The sequence below is a fragment of the Rissa tridactyla genome, chromosome 6 (assembly GCF_028500815.1).
Source record: "Rissa tridactyla isolate bRisTri1 chromosome 6, bRisTri1.patW.cur.20221130, whole genome shotgun sequence".
NCBI lineage: Eukaryota > Metazoa > Chordata > Aves > Charadriiformes > Laridae > Rissa > Rissa tridactyla.
The window spans coordinates 36,639,603-36,658,208 of NC_071471.1; the positions used below are offsets into that span (position 1 = coordinate 36,639,603).

At 52.7% G+C, this 18,606-nt stretch overlaps 1 protein-coding gene across 6 annotated transcripts in view; it reads left to right on the forward strand.

The window, feature by feature from the left end:
- CDH23 (cadherin related 23) overlaps positions 1-18,606 on the forward strand; it is a 210,387-nt gene that overhangs the window by 47,160 nt on the left and 144,621 nt on the right. For all 6 annotated transcript variants that reach the window (XR_008467045.1, XR_008467046.1, XR_008467047.1 and 3 more), the window contains exons 4-6: positions 1,737-1,879; positions 5,317-5,364; positions 5,616-5,708. Coding sequence is in view for 3 of the 6 variants with exons in the window: in XM_054205963.1 (XP_054061938.1) it covers positions 1,737-1,879; positions 5,317-5,364; positions 5,616-5,708 (284 nt within the window). In the remaining 3 variants the exon portion in view is untranslated. The remainder of the gene's footprint in view (positions 1-1,736; positions 1,880-5,316; positions 5,365-5,615; positions 5,709-18,606) is intronic.

Consider the following 18,606-nt stretch of genomic DNA (forward strand, 5'->3'; position numbering starts at 1 on the left):
CATGAAAACAGATTTTTACCTAACAAGCCCAAATTACCAAGCGCTTCAACTGGCTGTTGGTCCTCCCCGTTATTTGCCGTGCTGTTGCTTGAGTTTGTACTGGCAGCAACTTCATGTCGTGCTAGGGTGTCCCCCGACTGCAGTCAGTGGCCTTGGGACGTGCCAGGCAGATGGGTCTTCGCTCGAGTGCGCTTCATTGGTATCGTACAGTGCTAAATTTTTAATCAGGGAGTCACGCAGTGCTAAGTCAAATGCCTTACAAAAGTCTATTATTTCTTTGCAGTTACCTTTATCTGCCAAAATTGTAATCTCATCAAAGAATAAAATCAGGTTTGTTTGACAAGGCCTATTTTCCATAAAATCATGTTGACTGGCATTAATTATGTTCCTATCGTTTAATTCTTTATTAATGGAATCTCATATCAGCTTTTTCCATTATTTCTGCCGTGATTGATGTTAGGCCAACCAGTCGGTAATTGCCCGGGTCGTTCTGCTTGCCGAGCTGTGCCGCCGCATTTGCCCTCTGGCCTACTGGAGCTTCTCTCCTCTTCCCAGATGGATGAAATTTTGGCATCTGTTTTCCTTGGCCAGCTGATTTGGGGTTGCAGGCTGCTCTCATACTGCCAAAGATGGCTCAGGCTGGTTTAGCCCCCCGGCCTCCATCCCTGGGGCCAAGTGGCCAAGGGATCTCCCATCCTTATCTCTATTCACCAGCGTTTTTCCTCCTATTTTCTCCCTTGTTCTGCTGAGGAGGGGACTTGAGAGTGGCTGGGTGGGTGACATGCAGCCAGCTACGGTTGACCCACTACCCTTAGACTTTGAATGAAATTAGAGGTGTCACAGAGAGGCCCAAAATGATCCGAGGAGTTTCTTATGGGGCTAAAATGAGGGGGTTTCCAAGGGAGTTGGCTGTCCCTTGCTTTCAGAGCAGGAGAAGTCATCCCATTCTGGGAACAGTGTGGAGTTCACAAACAGGACACGTGGCTCCCATGCAGCAACTTTGGAGGGTCCGGTTGCCTCTTGGGTGCAGTCAGGAAGAGACATTTATGACGACAAGGCTGCACGAAATGGGTGAGGGATGGCTGAGTAAGGCTGCTGTTGATTGGGGTATTCAAGATACTGCAGAAGATGGTTTCAAATGTGATTTGGCAGAAGGTAGTGATGGATTTGCCCCAGCATCTCTCGTGCTCTCTGGGCGCGTGGGCTCCGCATATGCCAAAAAGACCAGCACTTGGCTGCAGCTGCGGTGTTCAAAATAAACCCCAGGTTTGTGTCTGGCTCCAGGCCCTACCAAATCCCTAAGCCTTGAGGCACCTGTGGGCATTGTGTCAGTGCTCTTGGCCTGGAGATGTTGTTGTATCTGCTGGTGGTGCCCCTCGGTGGGGGAGAGTGTGAAGGAGACTGGTAGGCGCTTGCCCAGAAGAGGCATGGCTTCCTCCACTGCCCCTAGTGCCCGATGGCCGTGTTTCTGCTGAGCTAATGTGACTTTCTCTTTTGATAAGGACGAGGGAGGAGAGGAGCTGTGATACAATTTATCTGTGCTAGAGAGAACAGTAGGACCACGCACAGCTTGACTCCCCTTCCCGCTGCATAAATGTTTGAAGCATTGTAGTACCACGGGAAAATAATCTGGGGATGACTTAAGGGAGGAAGGCAGAAGACGTGAATGTTTTCAGGATTTCTTCCTCTCTGTCCGGTTTCGTTCATGATTTCTTTCCCCTCTCTATCTCTCCCAGGCTCCTCGGTGACTCAGCTGCTGGCCCGGGACCTGGACAATGACCCGTTGGTCTTCGGTGTGGTTGGGGAGGAGGCCAGCCGGTTCTTCGCAGTGGAGAGCGTGACCGGCGTCGTCTGGCTCAGGCAGCCCTTGGACAGAGAGGTAATGCCGCTTTCTGCTGAGCGGAGGGGACAAAACCCACATTCTGCTCACATAAATGGTGGCTCTTCACCTCTTGAGTCGGGAATCCGGGCGCCTGATGTGTCCCCGCCAGGGTCTGTCCCTCGCCAGAGCTGCGTGGGGACAGAGGGAATAAGCAGGGTGCTCCGCTTCCATCTGGCGTGTTGGTTTGCCTGGATCCCAGAATAATATTTGCAAGTTTAGAAGTGAAGAAAACAACAAGAGAAAATGATCTATCAAAGAGGAGGATGCTCATACATTCAGGGAAACTTCCAGGCTCCCTCTTTAAACCTATATTCCAATTAAATCCTTTACTATTTAAAACAGTGTGTGAAGAGATGTGAGGTATCCCTGCTTACTCAGTCTCATCATGCCCTTTCATCATCTTGTAGATTCAGGCTGCTGGATGCTAAATTTGGCAGGATTTTTGCCTCGAAGCTGTTTCTCACACACACACTTTCAGTGGCGCTTTTGGTGTGCAAAGATGTTATCCCACCCAGGTGCCTGTTTTACAAAAGCCCTGTCCCTCGCCGCATTCCCAAAGTGAGGAGGGAGGGATGGCACAGGAGCTTGGGGTAAGACTGGGAAAATACCGTGCAGCTTGGGCAGCGGGCTTAATTTTCCCCTGTTGCCCGTGTTTAGCGCTTCCTTTGCCAGCGGCAGCGTGGTGGAGATAAAACCCCATCAGTGCCCCTCAGGCGCTGGAGGTCCCGGTCCAGCTGTGGGGATGGGGAGGAGCGGGGCGGTGGATGCTGCCCAGGCTTGGGGGGGGGAGGGCAAACCCCATTTCACAGCGCTAAAGAGCGGGGCCCTGGGAAAAATAAAGCATTTTTCTTCACCCCTCTCCCCTCCGCCGCCCCGTGCCAACAGCTGCTGGCATGAGTCATGAGTCTTCCCTTATTCAGATGCCTCCAGCTTCCCAATACTTGTGATAATAGCCTTAAGCCAAGGTGTGTGTGTGGGGGGAATCAATAGATGTTTAGGTGTCTTTTGGTGGAGGGTGGAGAGGGAAGCAGCTGAGCAGAGCTTGGATGCAAGCCTGTGCCCGTCAACCTATTTCGAGAGCTCAAAGTCAGCGGTGTGTGAAGAAGTTGGAGACGGACGCGTGCCGAGCTTGGTATGGATATGGGAAAGGTGTAAATGACAATTTCTGGTGGAGGAAGCAGGATGGCGTGGGTGGGAAGGGACGGGGGGCGAAGGGTGGAGCTGGGAGCAGAGGGTGCTGGCCCGGATGGGCACAATCAGAAAGTCGGGGAGAGAAAGCCATACAAGAAAAGCGGCAGGGAAAGAAAAGCAAGAGATCAATTCTCGTGCGACAGAGGAGAAACAGAGAGACTCGGGAAGGGAGAGGGAGTCGCAGTGAGGGTAAACGATGCAGGAAAAGGGAGAACAGAGAAAAAGAGGAAGGAGTGAATGTATAGAAGCAAAACAATTTTCAAAAGGCTTTTCACTCCCACAAAGATTAGAAGGAAAACAGGTTTAAAAAAAAAAAAGCAACAAAAAAAACCCCAACCAGACAGACAAACCCCAAGCCTAAAAAAATGTGCTAAAATGAAGGGTGGAGACAGAAATTAGCATGTGGCAGCTTTCTCTGATTATTTTACCAAGTTTTTGAAAGTAAATGCTCAACTGGTTGTTTCTTCTCTCTTGGTTTGTTTTTTTTTTTTTTTTTCCTTTTTTCCCCTACCGCTTTGTCCCTTGTGGTCCCACCCATGGCGGGGGGGGAAGGTGAAAGGGGCTGATGCGGCAGGGTGGGTGGGATGTGACAAGGGCTGAGGTTCTCCTCTCCGTGGGCATTTCGGCTCCTGGTTCTGCCGGCGAGCATCGCCCCGAGGCAGGAGCCAGGCAAGGCTTTCTTGGGTGGAATTCCCCAGCTGTTCGGGTGGGGGGCCTGGGAGGGGACAGATGTGGGGGTGGGGTGGGGGACGACATGTTCATGTGAGCCCTTCCCCAAACCCTTCTCCAAGACGAACCGCTAGCCTGGTGCAAGCAGAGCTCCTGGTCTGGGCACCAGTGGCTGCTGCCAGTCCCCGAGTCGTTCTTATTAGGAATAAATCAAGCGCGTCTCTGCAGCACAGAGAGCCCTTTCCCACTTGCTCTCCAGCTTTTCCCGCATGATGCTCTGGGAACATCAAGGTGTTGCGCTCCGGCAGCGCTGGGGGTGGGAGGGGATGCTGGAGGAGGGAAGGGATTGCTGGGACTAGGGGAACCAAAATCCAGCTGGTGCCCAGGAGCCAGAGAGGTGTGGTGGTCTCCATACCTGTGCAATTGCTTGGTAAAACATGAGCAAAACTGGTTCTACCTAAACATGAGGAGGAACTTCTGTACTTTGAGGGTGGCAGAGCCCTGGCACAGGCTGCCCAGAGAGGTGGTGGAGTCTCGAACCCTGGAGACATTCCAAACCCGCCTGGACGCGTTCCTGTGACCCTGCTCTGGCAGGGGGTTGGACTGGATGGTCTACAGAGGTCCCTTCCGACCCTATGATTCTATGAAAATGATGGCTGGTGGAAAAGGAATGTCAGGAAGAGAAGGTCTGCCTCCACTAGCAATATCCCCCTGCCCTGCCACCAAAATAATCCCCTCTTCCCCACTTGTCCCTCACCCCCGCACCAGTGATTTCAATATATTGCTGTTTAAGACCAAGCTCTTAATTTAGTTAGAGCAATGAGGGACAGAGAGGACTGCACAGGCTTTTTCTTTTTTTTTTTTTTTTCTAATGGGTTTTAAGGGATTTCAGCCAGTCCTTACTACAGAGCCTGTGCTCATCCCAGTGTTCCCAGCTATGTGGTATCCCCAGTGCTCTGCTGCGTGGCGGGTGAGTTGGGAAAGCTGCAGCAAGACTTAGGTGTCCTCAGTGAGACCGTGTTGTATTGTCACCTCGAACAAAAGCTAATTACGTGGCTTTTTCTGGGGACTTTCTTCTCTTTTCGCACTGTCCCTGTACCCTGCAGTCGGAGACAGTGCCGGGATCGCCGTGCGCCGTGGGGGGAAAACTGCATTTCTCCCTGCCTTGCACTTACTCCCTCGCGCTGCCTGCGGCGCTGGGGACGGGGAGGGCGTGCGAAAAAAGCTGGGGCTCGCTGGCATGCCGCAGAAGGTTAAACAGTGGGCTCCTCTCCTCTCCTTTAGCCTAGTTGTCTGTTTAAAGTGCTCGGCTGCTAGTCCCCCCGCATCCTCCTGGCGTGGGGCAGAGCATCTCCTCTCCGCGCCTGCGAAACAGGCTGGAGCCCCGCTGGCACCGGTATTTCTCTGCATTTTATACTCAGTGTAGGTAATTGCACTCAAGCACTCCGTCTCTTCTTGAAGGTCCTGAAAGCGTTTTGCATGTAATAATATTGGCTAAAAGTCCCCAGCCTGCCATCTGCAGATAAACAGTACAGTATCTTTAATTATATGTTTTTCTTCTCCTTCCTTTTCAGACTAAGTCAGAATTCACGGTTGAATTTTCCGTCAGTGACAGCCAAGGGGTAAGTGCGACTTCTCATTTCATGGTCTGCGGCACGGGCAGAGGGGAGCGGGGAGGATGAGGATGGGTTGCCAGGGGACCTTCTGCATTGTGCCGGGGGGTGGGGGGCGTGGTGTCTGAGGAGCAGGACCACCCCTGGCTATCACTTGCCAAAAGCCCCAAGTCAGACAAAGCAGCTGCAAGCTTGCTTTGGGTTTTAAATCCATGCACAAAGCTGACACCCCTTCCCCGTTGTTATCCTTGTGGCCGCAGGTGATCAAAGGGACGGTGAACATCCAGGTCGGGGATGTGAATGACAATGCCCCGCAGTTCCACAACCAGCCCTACAGCGTCCGCATCCCAGAGGTAGGGATCGCCGCAGCCTCCCCGGGCAGCCCGGCTGTTGGCTCTTCCCTCGGTGGCTACGCTTGCTGCCCAGGTGCCACCGCAGAGCTCTCTGCCCGGCTGCCTGAGGGGCCACCAAAGTACGGGACTGTCCTCCTGCCCTGGGCCCTCGCTGTGGCTGGAGGGGAGGATCAAACCTCTGGAAGTTACTGTTGCCTGAAAACGGGCAGAAGCAAAGTGATGTTGTTGTGGGTGTTGGGGGAAGACAGATGGAGAAGGAGGAGGTTTGGAGCTCAGAACCTTTGCAGCCTCGGTGAAGTCTCTTCCCGTGACAAATGTGAAGTTTGGAAATAACAGTAAATGGGAATCTTGTTTCTTTTCCTCTTCCTTTGAGCCAGGGGGAGGTGTGCGGCTCTTGTCTCGGGGTGACCTGAGGCAGGACTAAATATTTCTCCAAAAGCCTGATTTCTGGCAGAGTCCTGCCCAAAGGCTTCTGCCCTTGCTTCTGGTTTCCTCTAACATCTCCGTAGCAGGACTTGTCCCATGACGTCCTAGGAATAAAGCAGGTAGGAAGGGACCACAGAATATCATCTGGATCAAGCTGCCACCAAAGCAGAGAGAATTTTCCTGTCAGATCCGGTTGCTCATGGCTTGATCCAGCCACCTGTTGAATATCTCCACAGCTGGAGTTTTCCATGTCATAGCATCAGGGAGGGCTTCTGCACCTTGGCAGAAACGGGCCAAGAATTTATGGATCTGACAGGAATTTAGGCTTTAAAGACGTGGAGTGAAAGATGGTTGCTGGTGCTAGGAGGACAAAGTCAGGGCATTATATTTGCAACAGGGGATTCATAGGGCATTTCACCTCTTCCAGCAGAGGAAAACCTCTCCCTCTTGCACCCGGGTGCCAGGGCAGAGCCCATTTTTCCCCAGAGCATTCCTCGGGGTGTGGATGAGGTCAAGTGTGCACCGGCATGTGTGAAATCAAGCGGTCTTTGGTAATTGAGAGGTACAAACGATTGTGTTACCACGATTTATTCAATATGCTGACTGCTGGTGCCCTGCCGGGCTGGGCTTTGATCTTTCCCTGTCCCTCTGCTGCGAGGATGAGGTTTCTTCATTAGGTTCCTGTGATGTACGAGCCGGGAGCTCGAGTCTCATCCTTGCACCAAGTCATCTGAAACCTCCCTTTGAGAATGACAGTGGGTCAGAGTCATTTCTTCTCCTCTCTAAAGCACAAACAGCGCAGAAATGAGTTGGTAAAAGCTGTATGAGCGGTTCCTCGCTTTCGCCTTTCGGCTCAGGCCTCGGGAAGCTGATGGGTGGCCGTCTTGCCTTGCTGCCGCCCCTCCCGGCAACCTGTCCGCAAAGCCAGAGGAATGTCAGAGGGACAGAAAGAGACCGGTCTCCTCTCCCCTTCCCGTAGATTTCCCTCTGGTTTTGCTATTTACAGCACCTGGCACAGAGGACTCCCTTCTCCATGCACAGAGATGGAAAAGTGGGTTTCTGTGCCTGTTCTCTTAAGCCCCAATGTTTCCATACCCGGAGCAGCCATGCTGTACCTCCTTCTCCTGGTCGCTTCTGCTCAAAAAGCCGATATTGCAAATCTTAAGCCTTCCACATTTCCGATCGTAACCTGCGTCAAGCCCGGGGAGCCGGGAGGGCAAAAGGTCCGGGGCTGGTTTGGAAAATTAAGGCTGGCCGGGGAAAGGGAACCGCAGGCAGGTGATCTGGACAAAAAGATAAATAAAAGAAGAGGCGGCTGAACCCCAGAGCCTGCCTCTCATGTGTCATGCTGCTTTGCACGTCAGCTGTGGTTTTCCTGGGAGGGGTTCCCAGGCGAGTCTAATTGTTCGGGGTACCGCAGGCACGAAGCTTCCCCCCTGCGCACCTGCTCGGCCTGCAGAGCTGCGCTTTTCTGGAGGAGGGCGGCCTCGTCTAATTACCAGGCATCGCGTGCCAGTTTCCAGTTTCTACCCATGATCTTTAACCAAGGGCAACCCATCAGAGGTCATGAGCCACAAACTTGGCTCAGCCAGTATCCTGGAGGCACTTCTGGTCTTCCGCTGGGGAGGCGGCGTTTCCTTGTCAGCAAGGGATGGGGTCCCACCACCCTGACAGGACGTGCGAGCGGTGAATTTCCTCTGTGTGTGCTGGCATGGCTCTGGAGAAAGAGATGCCCTCTTGCTTTGAGAGCTTTGCTGGGCCACAGGTTGTCCCTGTTGCTTGTCCAGAGTACTGGAAGCTGGAGGTGATGGGGTGTGGAGATGTGCCTCCAGAAGCTGAAGTCCCCTGAGCCAGGGGACGCCTTGGATGCAGCTGGGGCTGGGGAGAGCCAGTCATGGTAGGGGATGACAGCGTCCCCAGGTCACCCCTGTACTCCAGGCAGCTCAAGGCAGGGGGAGCCGTGGTGACATGGGTAGCAAAATCTGTCTCAAAGACCAGGCAGCCCAAGCTGAAGGTCCTACAGCTGATGAATAAGCAGGGGCCGGAGCTTGGGGCTGGAGAACAGGCCAGCAGGAGTGCCTGGTGCGGCTTTGCTTCGTCTGGCTCTGTGCAGAATTGGCAGCTAATGAGGGTTTTTCTCTTTTTAATTTTGAGATAAATGGGTGTATCGATTTGCAGTTGTCCTAGCTAATGGAGCAGCAACAGAAAGGCTATTTAAACCTCACCGCTATTGTGCGGCACTGGGAAAGTCAAAAGAAGAGTGCGCATAAATAAATGGAACATGAAGTAAACTGACCTTTAAAAACAATACTGCCTCTAAACACCCGTCCTGGCGTTTTACGCAGTCGGCTTGATTTGAGAATGGAAATTTATTTGGGCACAGGCTGCAGATGTGATTCCTCTGTAGCTTGGGGATGGGGTAGAGTTTAGCCATGGGCTCCTCCATGTTGCCGCAGCTCCAAATACCCAGACCGCGGACCGCTGGCGTATCGGGCTGGTGCCACCGGTCCTCTGTGCTCGCCACGTCTCCACGCCATCCCTGGCTCCTGCCTGGAATAGCGGAGCGAGGGACAGCGTGTTGGGAGAGGGACATCGTTCCGGCGCAGTCGTCCGTCCCGTCTGGGCAACGGCCCCCCGCGATTTGCTCGTGGAAAGGCACCGGGGCGGCGCGGACGCCTTCGAGCCTGTAAAGGAAAAGGGGGGAATCCTGCTAGAATTGGCAACTTAATTCACCGAGCTGGCCTCGACAGAGCTCATTAAGTTCTCGTGTATTCATTTCAGGCTAATGGCTGTCATGCTGGCTGCTGTTGGATTTGCTGTAATAGACTTTTATGGCTCTCCAGTTTGCTGGGGCGCGTGTGCCTGTCTCTGTGCCCCGTGGTGCTGCTGTAGTACATTAGCTAGCCGCTCATGTGCTTGCTACTCTGACCTTCAGGCTTTGTTCTCCTCTCAGGCGCGTCCCTTGCACTTCACCTCTCGTAGGCGCCCTCTGTCACCCTCCTCATCCTCACCCAGACCCAGGGTACCGCGTTTCTGAGAGTCTTGCGGCTGGGCTTTTAAATGGGGGAAGATACATGGCTGAGCCTGTGGCGGGCTGGTCTGGTGATGTCTCGGTTTCCGATGCGTCCAATCTGCTTTATCTAATCTATTTTTTCCATTCGACTGGATCTGTAGGAAAAGCTCCATCTTGTCGGATTGTCACGGTTGGACGGGTTTAGGTGAAGCGAGCGAGTGAAGCGGAGCCAAACCCCCACGTTGGTTTTGTGGTACCTGGTGTGGTGCTGGGAATCGGGGTGGGCTGTTCCTACAGGTGCCTGCTAGGTTTTTCTGTCCCAGCTTCCAAGCATGAGACCTTCTGGGGCGCACAGACCTCCATTTGCCTTTGGAGAGAACATCCTTGAAGCTGATGTTTAAAAAGCATGGCTCTGCAAACGTCTCTTCTGCATCTGCTACTTCCATGCGCTACGCTGTCTAGAGGACCGCGTCTTGGGTCCTGCAGAGATTCCTCAAATGTCGAGGCCGTTGTGTGGTGCAGTATGCCATTCTAGTACCTTGTCGTGAAGAGCTGTTTTCCCCCCATAGCCTCCCAACACCCTGAGCCCGCTGATTGAGTTCAAACCATCCATGGCCTTCTCTTGGCCCTGGAGCATCATCAGTCTTCATGTGTTGGCAGAAAGATCTCACTTAATCGTCGGTTTCTTTGCTGAATGAGGTTTCCAGTGGGGTTTTCTCTCCTTTTGGTGTTCTCCCCACCTCACTCCTCCAGTTACAGTTAACACACTGGGTGATTTATAAAGAAATGCGTATTATTGGGTTACATCATCCAGTAAAAAGCTGTCCTCAGCCCGGCTCCGGGCCAGAGACTGCCGTTTGGCACCCCAGCCGCTCACGAGATGACAGTTGCACCACAAAAACTGATCTGTAAGGTGACGGGAGATATTAACTCTAACGGGACTCTGTTTTTCGAGAGGCACCCACTGCATCCATAACCGCAGCCATGCCCGTCAGGAACGTGCTTGTCTCGTCCTGAGTTCAAGCAAGCCCCCCAGTAAGAGGCAGGGCTGTGGGAAAGCAGTTAAATGTAAAGGAAAGTTTCTGGGCAGCACACAGTGTCGGCTGGGCAACCACAGTCCAGCTCGCAGGTGTCGCGTCGCCTGAACTCAGCCCTGATTTACCAATTTATTTTAATTGGGAGACAGGCGGGCGCTTGCCACCAACAGCAGCCCCTTCTGCTCGGGGAGCAGCCGCTGGGATTGAACCTTCACAAGCTGCTGGTCACCGTTTCCAGTCCTGAGTATGGTGGTGTAGTTGAAACAGTGGCTTTCATGATGTTGTCTTTTTTTTTTTTTTTTTAATTGTGCAGAAAGGTGTTTGGCAGGGAGGGGGAGAGAAAGGAGGGGACCGTCACTGCCCTGTCCCATTACACAGCTTGGAACCAGACCGTGCTGGACGGCGAGCAGGGGCAGGGGAGGATCAGAGAAAGCCCCAAAAGCCCTAGCTGTAATTAAAATTATTATTTTGCTTTAATGGTAATAATGTCGGTAATTACATCAGTTTCCCTGCCATCCTGCCCGGGCATCTTCAGGGGCTCATATAATTCTATTGCAATGGCTCGGAGGCCTGATGCCGTGCATACGAAGCAGCTGCCATGAGCATGAGCTCCCACTTCAGCCCCACCAGCCATTCACTTGCATGCTCACGGACACCTTTCCGGGTTTAGTTTGGGTTGTTTTGGTTTTTTTTTCTCCTCCTCCCTCCTTCTTTTAAATAAAGAGCCTTTAAATTGAAGGAGATGATAACAGAGCTGATAAGAAAGATGTTTCTGCCACGTTGCAAAATGGCCTGTAATCATTGTTGGCTGCTTTCCTTCCTCATCTCTTTTTTTTTTTTTCTTCTTTTTCTTTCCCCCCCCCCCCCCCCTCTTCTCACTGTTTTCTTTCTCTCCCTGCCCTTACGCTTCTGTGTGGGTTTTAGAACTGAACAAATAATTTACAATGAATACCTTACCCACTAAATCCAGCCTTCCCCCTCCTTCCACCACCTTTGCGCAGGCAAAAACCCGCAAGCCCATTGAGCTCCCCCGCAGCCCTCTGGATGCAGTTTTATTTATTTATTTGGGGTGTTTTGATTTTAGAAACTTCCCGGGAAGGCAACTGACAAATTGGCAAATTGCTCAGGCTGTGCTCTTTAAGTGCTGTTGGCCAGAAGCAAGTCTGATCCCTGTCCTGGTTAGGCAAGCATCTCCATCTCCAACCCGGCATCCCATCGGCACGGCCGGTGCCGGGGACTGAGGGTGCTGTCTCACCCCCGGTGCCCGTTGGAGAAGTGGGAGGTGAGGCCTTGACCAGTGAGAGGGTCTGGGTCGCGCAGGTATGCGGTGATAACCCGTGGCAGTTGACACGTTTACAAAACTGCCCGAGCATCTTCATTTTTTTTTTTTTTTTTTTTTAAATTGTGCTTCTTGTCGCTGGGTTTCAAAGCCAGCCTCCCTCAGCCCCGCGGGAATAGGCGGCTGACAAAATGACCGGTTAGATCTCCATGCTCTCTCTCTCTTTGGCTTCACAGAGCTGGTCACTGTGCCTTTGTTTTGATGGTTCTCCTTTCCAGGTAATTTTTTATTTATTTATTTATTTGGGCAACCTTTAGTTACTTTCCAACTTTGTCCAGCGAACTCGCAGAAGCAGAGCCATGTTGTGAAGGGTGCGTCTGAAGTGCAGGTGTACCGGCTGTCTATTAAAGCGCCGTCTTTTAGCTGGATGAGATGATCCCTTTGAGCGGGTGTCAGCTGCTCTGTAATCACTATGTAGAATGTAATATCCCTCAAAGAAACCGTGCCTTCTCCCCTCCTCTCTCAACCCCGGCCTGCGTCATCCGCCAAGATGGGGCTATTTCTACGTTGCTGGGGAAGATTGAATGTTAAAATGTATCCTTACATGTAGAAAACTGTCAAGTCAAGATTTTGCCAGGGGGGCTGTGGGACGCCCTTTTCCATCAGTCGCCGAGAGGCGGTGAGGGACCATCTCCTCCTGCCCGGCACCGGCATGGGAGAGCGGAAAGGAGGGGAGCTGAGGAAGCAGCAAACAAAGGGGGACGGAGGGACGTGAATAACATGTGAGTCGTGGGGCTGAGCTGGCTCTGGCGGGGGGAGGCCATGTGCCTTGGCACGCGGGGTGCGTTTGCCTCTGGGGCCAGTTTGTAAATATTCATAAAGATCCCCGCTTTCTGCATGCAAGCAAAACGTAAGCGGGCTGTTAAGTGCAGGGAAGTTCGGGCACTGTCTTGGGCATTCGTCCTGGCTTTGGTATGCTGGCAGTTCCTTCGGGTGAGAGCTTGGAAGCGTTACAGGTGGCGGCTGCCATCTTCTCCCTGCTCTTTTCTGCCAGCACTGAAGAAAGGTGCTTAAAACAGGCTGCAGTACATTGAGTAAAACAGCATTTGGGCTAAAGGGTTTGCACAGCTAACAATCACAGAAAGGTTAGAGTTGGAAGGGACCTTAAAGCCCACCCAGTGCCACCCCCTGCCCTGGGCAGGGACACCTCCCACCAGACCAGGCTGCTCCAAGCCCCGTCCAACCTGGCCTTGAACACCTCCAGGGATGGGGCAGCCACAGCTTCTCTGGGCAACCTGGGCCAGGGGCTCACCACCCTCACAGCAAACAATTTCTGCCTCGGATCTCATCTAAATCTCCCCTCTTCCAGTGTAAAACCGTTCCCCCTCATCCCATAGCTCCCCTCCCTGATCCAGAGTCCCTCCCCAGCTTTCATGTAGGCATCTCATCAGAGATGTCTCTGGGATTTATGTAGAAAATTTTCTTTTCGAGGGGTGAGGTGCTTATTAGAGAGTTGCGTTTCATCTGTATAATAAGACAAGGAGGATTTGAGCAGTGTGGCTTGGGTAGAGGGGCTTGCACGGGTCTGGGAGGCTTGTGGAGGTCTCTTTCTTTGCATGGAGAAAGCCATTGCATGATGAAGCAGGTGCTCAGACCTGGCAGCATCCTTCCCTCTGAAGGTCATCTGTGTGCAAGTCTTCTGTCATTGTTGCCAGTGCGTACACCGTGACGCCAGATGGAGAACGTCAAAGGGTCTTGAGCGACGTCCTGATGTCCTAGGGAGAAAGAAAGTCCCCGCCTCTAGCGGTCCTGTCACTTGTCTGGCTTCACTGGTCAATAGGAGACCCTGGTCCTTTAAAACACGTGCCTGAGGAGTGAAATGAGAGATGCAACAGAAACTACTGGGGCGGAAAACTCCAAATGGCGTGGAAGTAATGTGTAAAGTGTCCTGGAGATATAACAGTCATTTCCACCAGGCAAAACTTGGGCTCTTTCTGGAAGGATACTGCAGCAAGGAGCAGGGGGGGACAACCTGAAAATTAGAAATAGTCGTGCTGTTCTGACCAGCGTAACGCTGGGGTAGGCGAAGGGGACACAGCAAAACAGAAAGGGGAGAAAACGGCAGATTTAGAGCTGAAAGGAAAGCTAGGGTGGGCCAGCGGGCAATTCGGTGCCTCTGTGGAGGAGCTGTCGTGCCGGGAAAACAAGGCTCCCAGAGCCAAAGAAATAGTCTTGGGGCAGAGGAAGAGAAAGCGTCCAGACACGTTCTCCAAGCGAGGACCATCCAGACAAAGAGGGGAGAGGTAACGTAGACAAGAGCAGGAATCGTTATTCTGGGAAGAAACGGGGACAAGGAAAAACACCCTCAGTCGCTGAGCTCCTGCCGAGACGCGGGCTCGTTCTCGGGTGCTCTGTTGGAGTTTCTTCGGGTGAATGCTGAGCCCTAGCCTCTGCCCAGCCCTCACTGATGTGCAAAGCCCTGAGCTTATTGCGTGCACCTGTCCCAGACCCATCCCCGAGGTCAGGACGGTGTCTGAGCTCAGGATGGCAGAGACCGAGTGACGACGGCTCCTTGGGACCCCCTCGCTGTCAGCGAGTGAGCGGGTTGCTGGGCACCCTTCCTGCAGAGCAGAGGCGGTGGCTGACGGTCCTGCCGAGCATCTCTTACCGCAGCAGCGATTCGGGCTTGGGCTGGAAAGGCCGCTCTTCTCCAGGGGCCTGGAAGCGCCGGCACGGGGCGTCGGAGCCCGGCCCCGTCAGTGTAATTACACTTATGCATCTGGGCAGCAGATGGCTTCAAGGTCTCTTCCTTGTCCCCGGCAGGAGGAAGGGCTCTCTGCTGCCAGAAACGGGTGGAGGAGCTAATGAATGTGACCTGCTGGCAATTAGTCTTGTTTTATCTCTCTTTCCTCCGGTTACGATACTCTCCCAGAAGCCTGGGACGTGTAACTTACTATCTCACGCCCGCCAGCAAAAGCCACATCCCCTCCCTCCGTGTCCCTGTTGCGTGGACCTCCCTCTCCCTACATCATTTTAACTCTCCCTACATCGTCTTTTGAGCCTGCAGCGTGGGCAGCCTGCGGGTGCCAACCGCTTGGCGCAAGGCAGCGGAAGAACCTTCCCTGGAAGCGCGTTATTTTCTCTTATCCACGTGCACATGCGATTTGTTGGTTTGGGGCTCCTTTTCCAATGGCGCCGCCTAAATGAAGGCACGATTAAGGTGATGCAGAAGCGCGCCGTGGTGGGGGATGCTGCCCCAGTTGCTGCCGTTTGAGGGTATGGGCTTTTTTCCCCCCCTTGGAATATTTGAGCTCAGCGGTGGAGCCGCGAGGCGGGCAGGTGTCGGCATCCTCCCTCGGTGCAGAAGGTGAAGGCAGAGCTGGCAGAAGCAGCTTGCCAGAGCGCTTCCTAATAAAAAAAAAAAAAATGCTGGTTTTAGTTAAGCTTGGAAATATGTAGGAAAAATGTTGCCGTTTCGACAGCGAGGCTGGGCAGAAATAGCGCTTCAAAAGAACAATAAAAATCGGTCTTGCAAAAATTCATTCCAATTTCTTTTTCAGAATTGCGTTTTGTATTTTATTAGTTTGTAATGTGTCAAAGGCAGTCGTGTATAATAAGCTTTCTACTGCTGGTCATACTTTGTGATAAAATAATAGGCTAAATCAGCCTCTCTGTTTTTTAAATATTTATGTGTGAACTGAACTGTTTGTATCGGTTTTCAAACTATTTTTATTACAAATGGGAGACGTTTGATTGAGGAAGAAGTTTCAATCAGTATTAGGCAGCCAGTGCTTAATTTTGACCATTAATTGCTGTTGAAACTTTGAGTGGGGTTGATTTATTTTGGCAGTGTGAATGATGAAGAGAAGCGGGAAAACCGAATAGAGGGTTCAAGGCAATTTTGTTTCAAGAAAAAAAAAAAAGAAAGTTTTTAATTTTCAGGGTTTGTTTTGTGGGAGATTTGAAAAAGTGGGGTTTTTTTCCCCCCAGAATGAGGATGCAAACCCCGTGTGGGTGGCTGGGTGCAGATGGGTGATATTGTGCGGGAGGGCTTGGCCCAGGGCAGCGCGATGCTGAGCTGCCGGCCATCTCCAGAGGATCACTGCCGTACCGCCAGCAGCCCCGCCCCCTTCTGAGCCACAGAAGTGAGCAAATGTGCGGTAAATGAGCTCAGCAAATACGTTTTTGCGGTTTTCTTGCCTCCCTGCTGCCCCTTTCCTGCCTCCTGCTGCGTCTCCTGCCGCTCTGCCTTGCTCTCCAAATGTCAGGTTCGGCTCTTTCTTGTTTTCAGCATGAGCAGCTCGCGAGGCGGTTTTGTGCACACGCGAGCTTGGATGTGCATGCAGAGGGTCTCGACAAGTAGCCGTGCGAGCCACCTCCGTGTCCCGATGCAGTACGCCTCCTCCAGATAAGTAACGGAAGTGGGAAGAGGTCCATGGGTGGTGGTTGCCGCCCTGTGTCGCAGAGACCATCGCCCACCCCTGGGTTTAGGGACGGGAGGTGTTTGTCCCTCTCTTGCCAAGGACCCAGCTTGTTCGTCACGGTGCAGGGGTCTCCCTGGGGCCGCCCGCCTGTCTTCTCTGAGCTCAGGCGATGGTTATACCGACAGCCCCTCTGGTTTTCACGCCTGCCTTGGGTTTCCATCATGTTGGTATGTCACTTCCAGCTGGGCTTGGCCTGCAATTGTAAATCAAGCTTGAAAGGGTAATGGGAGGGAAGGGAGAAGAGGAGATGTTAAATAGAGTCGGCCACCTCCTGCCCAGCCTGTGTGTGATGAGTCTCCGTTGCTCATACGTGTTTGGGAGGCATCTTTTGTTTAGACAACCTGGGGTCTGGCTGTTTGTGCAAGGGTGACCACCAGCATTACCTTCATACTGGTATTTAAGGAGGAAAAAAAGACGTTTGTAACCCATAGGCTGGTGTGCTCATCCGAGGCTTTTTTTTTTTTTTAGCACTTCTAAGTTCATTACCAAGAGTGGAAGATCATAGAGTCATAGAATAGTTTGGATTGAAAGGGACCTTTAAAGGTCATCTAGTCCAACCCCTCTGGCAATGAGCAGGGACATCTTCAACTAGATCAGGGTGCTCAGAGTCCCATCCAACCTGGCCTGGAATGTTTGTAGGGATGGGACATCTACCACCTCTCTTGGCAACAGGGCCCAGGGTCTCATCACCCTTACAGTGAAAATTTTTTCCTGATATCTAGTCTAAATCTACCCTCTTTTAGTTTGAAACCATTGCCCCTTGTCCTATCACAACAGGCCCTACTATCAAGCTTGTCTCCATCCTTGCTGGAGCCCCTTTAGGGAGTGGAAGGGGCTCTGAGGTCTCCCCGGAGCCTTCTCTTCTCCAGGCTGAACCCCCCCAGCTCTCTCAGCCTGTCCTCACAGCAGCGGGGCTCCAGCCCTCCCAGCATCTCCGGGGCCTCCTCTGGACCTGCTCCAACGGGTCTGTGTCCTTCTGATGTTGGGGGCTCCAGAGCCAGACACAGTACTCCAGGTGGGGTGTCACCAGGACAGGGAGTAGAGGGGCAGAATCACCTCCTTTGACATAAATAATTTCCACTAATTAGTAAATCTTTCTTTAGAGGTAAGTTGGGAACAGAGCCCTCTGAGCTTTGGAGAAAGAGGGACCTCCCTCTGCTTCATACCACAGCCAGACCTTGATGAGCAACCTGAACGGGGAACCGTTTCTGCTGTGCGTGTGATTTGGAGGACCCCAAACCTACTACGGGTCAGGAACTACTGAGCCAGCACTTGGGGAAAAATCACTTCATTAAACGTGCTGGAAACACAGGGCCAGATGTGCGTGTGCAGATTTCCCAGCCTCCCGGGAGAAAAGGCTGCCCTCTCCGAGATGTGCTTGCCCGCTCCTCGCCTCGGAGGGAGGCTGAGAGGGTTAAAGCATAAAGCTGTTCCGCTGTGGTGGTTAGCTGATGGCCCATGAAGCGTCGTAGGGGTTTTCAGCTGGTCGGTGAAACAGCAGGACAGGTGGGTGTTTTGTTTTCCTATGTAGAACTTGGGCGTTCGGGGGAGGAAATTTTGCAAAGAGGCTGTTTCTCCTGGTATGACCCCCCGGCCCAGGACTAGGGCACTGCAGTTCGCCCCCGTCCTCGCAGTCAGCGGGGGACGTGGGTGTGGGGGCTAAAGGCCAGGTATCACGCGCGTGGGGATGTCTCTGCCCCGAGGGACATAGCTGCAGCCTTGCCTCTGACCACGTCTACCTTGCCTGCAAACCCCTGCTGAGGGCTGCGTGAGCTTCAGGGGATGGGCTGGGAGGAAGTTGGAAGCCTGCGTCCTCCTAACGTGGGTGGGCCAGCCCAGCATCCCACCACATATCGCAGGGGAACCTTCTCTGGAAGGTTTTGTCTTGATGATCTCATTTCTGAGGGCCTTGAACACCAGACCTAGCCCTTTCCACAGGGCAAATGGTACTTTTTCAGCAAGGTTGTGCCTCCAGAGTATGTGCTTCATCACTGGTCTCTCGTTATCATTTAACTAGTGTCTTGTTGCGTGCTTGCATGTCAGCTTTGATCTGCTGAGAAGATGGCAGGAGGAGGTCAGCCCTTCTCTGGAAGGCAGCAGACCTGCTTTTCACTTTCAGTTGTACAAAACAGCGAATCCTTCACTGCGTTATTTTCTTATTGTGAGCACCTGTGAAAAGGAGAGCCCAAATGGCTGCATTGTGCCCACCTGTCTCTGCAGGACAGATGGGGGTGTTTGGTGGCCCAAGCAGCAGCAATGGTGCTTTCTGCTTGCACCTAATGTGCACCTCAAAGGAGCCTGATCTCCTTGAGTCCAATGCTTTTGGCCTCAGGAGCTCAAGAGGGAAGCGGAGGCTGGAAGAAGAGCGAGAAGGAGTGCGATCCCCAGCAGGAGGGTGCCTGGCAAGGAGAGGAGAAGCCAGCCTAGAGGAGACCTTCAGGAAAGGTGGGAGCAGGACAGGAGAGCCAAGCCTCATGCCAGCAGAAAGTCACGTCCCTTCTGCACGTTCGAGCTTGAGGCCAGGCTGTGGCAGGCTTGCCTTTTTTTTTTTTGGGGGGTGGGGTTTGGTTAAAAAGCCCCATTGGAGCGTTATGGAATCAGAATGTGAAGGGTAATTGAGCCGAAAGCCATTCTTTTCCCGCAGCCTGCGCTCTCAGAT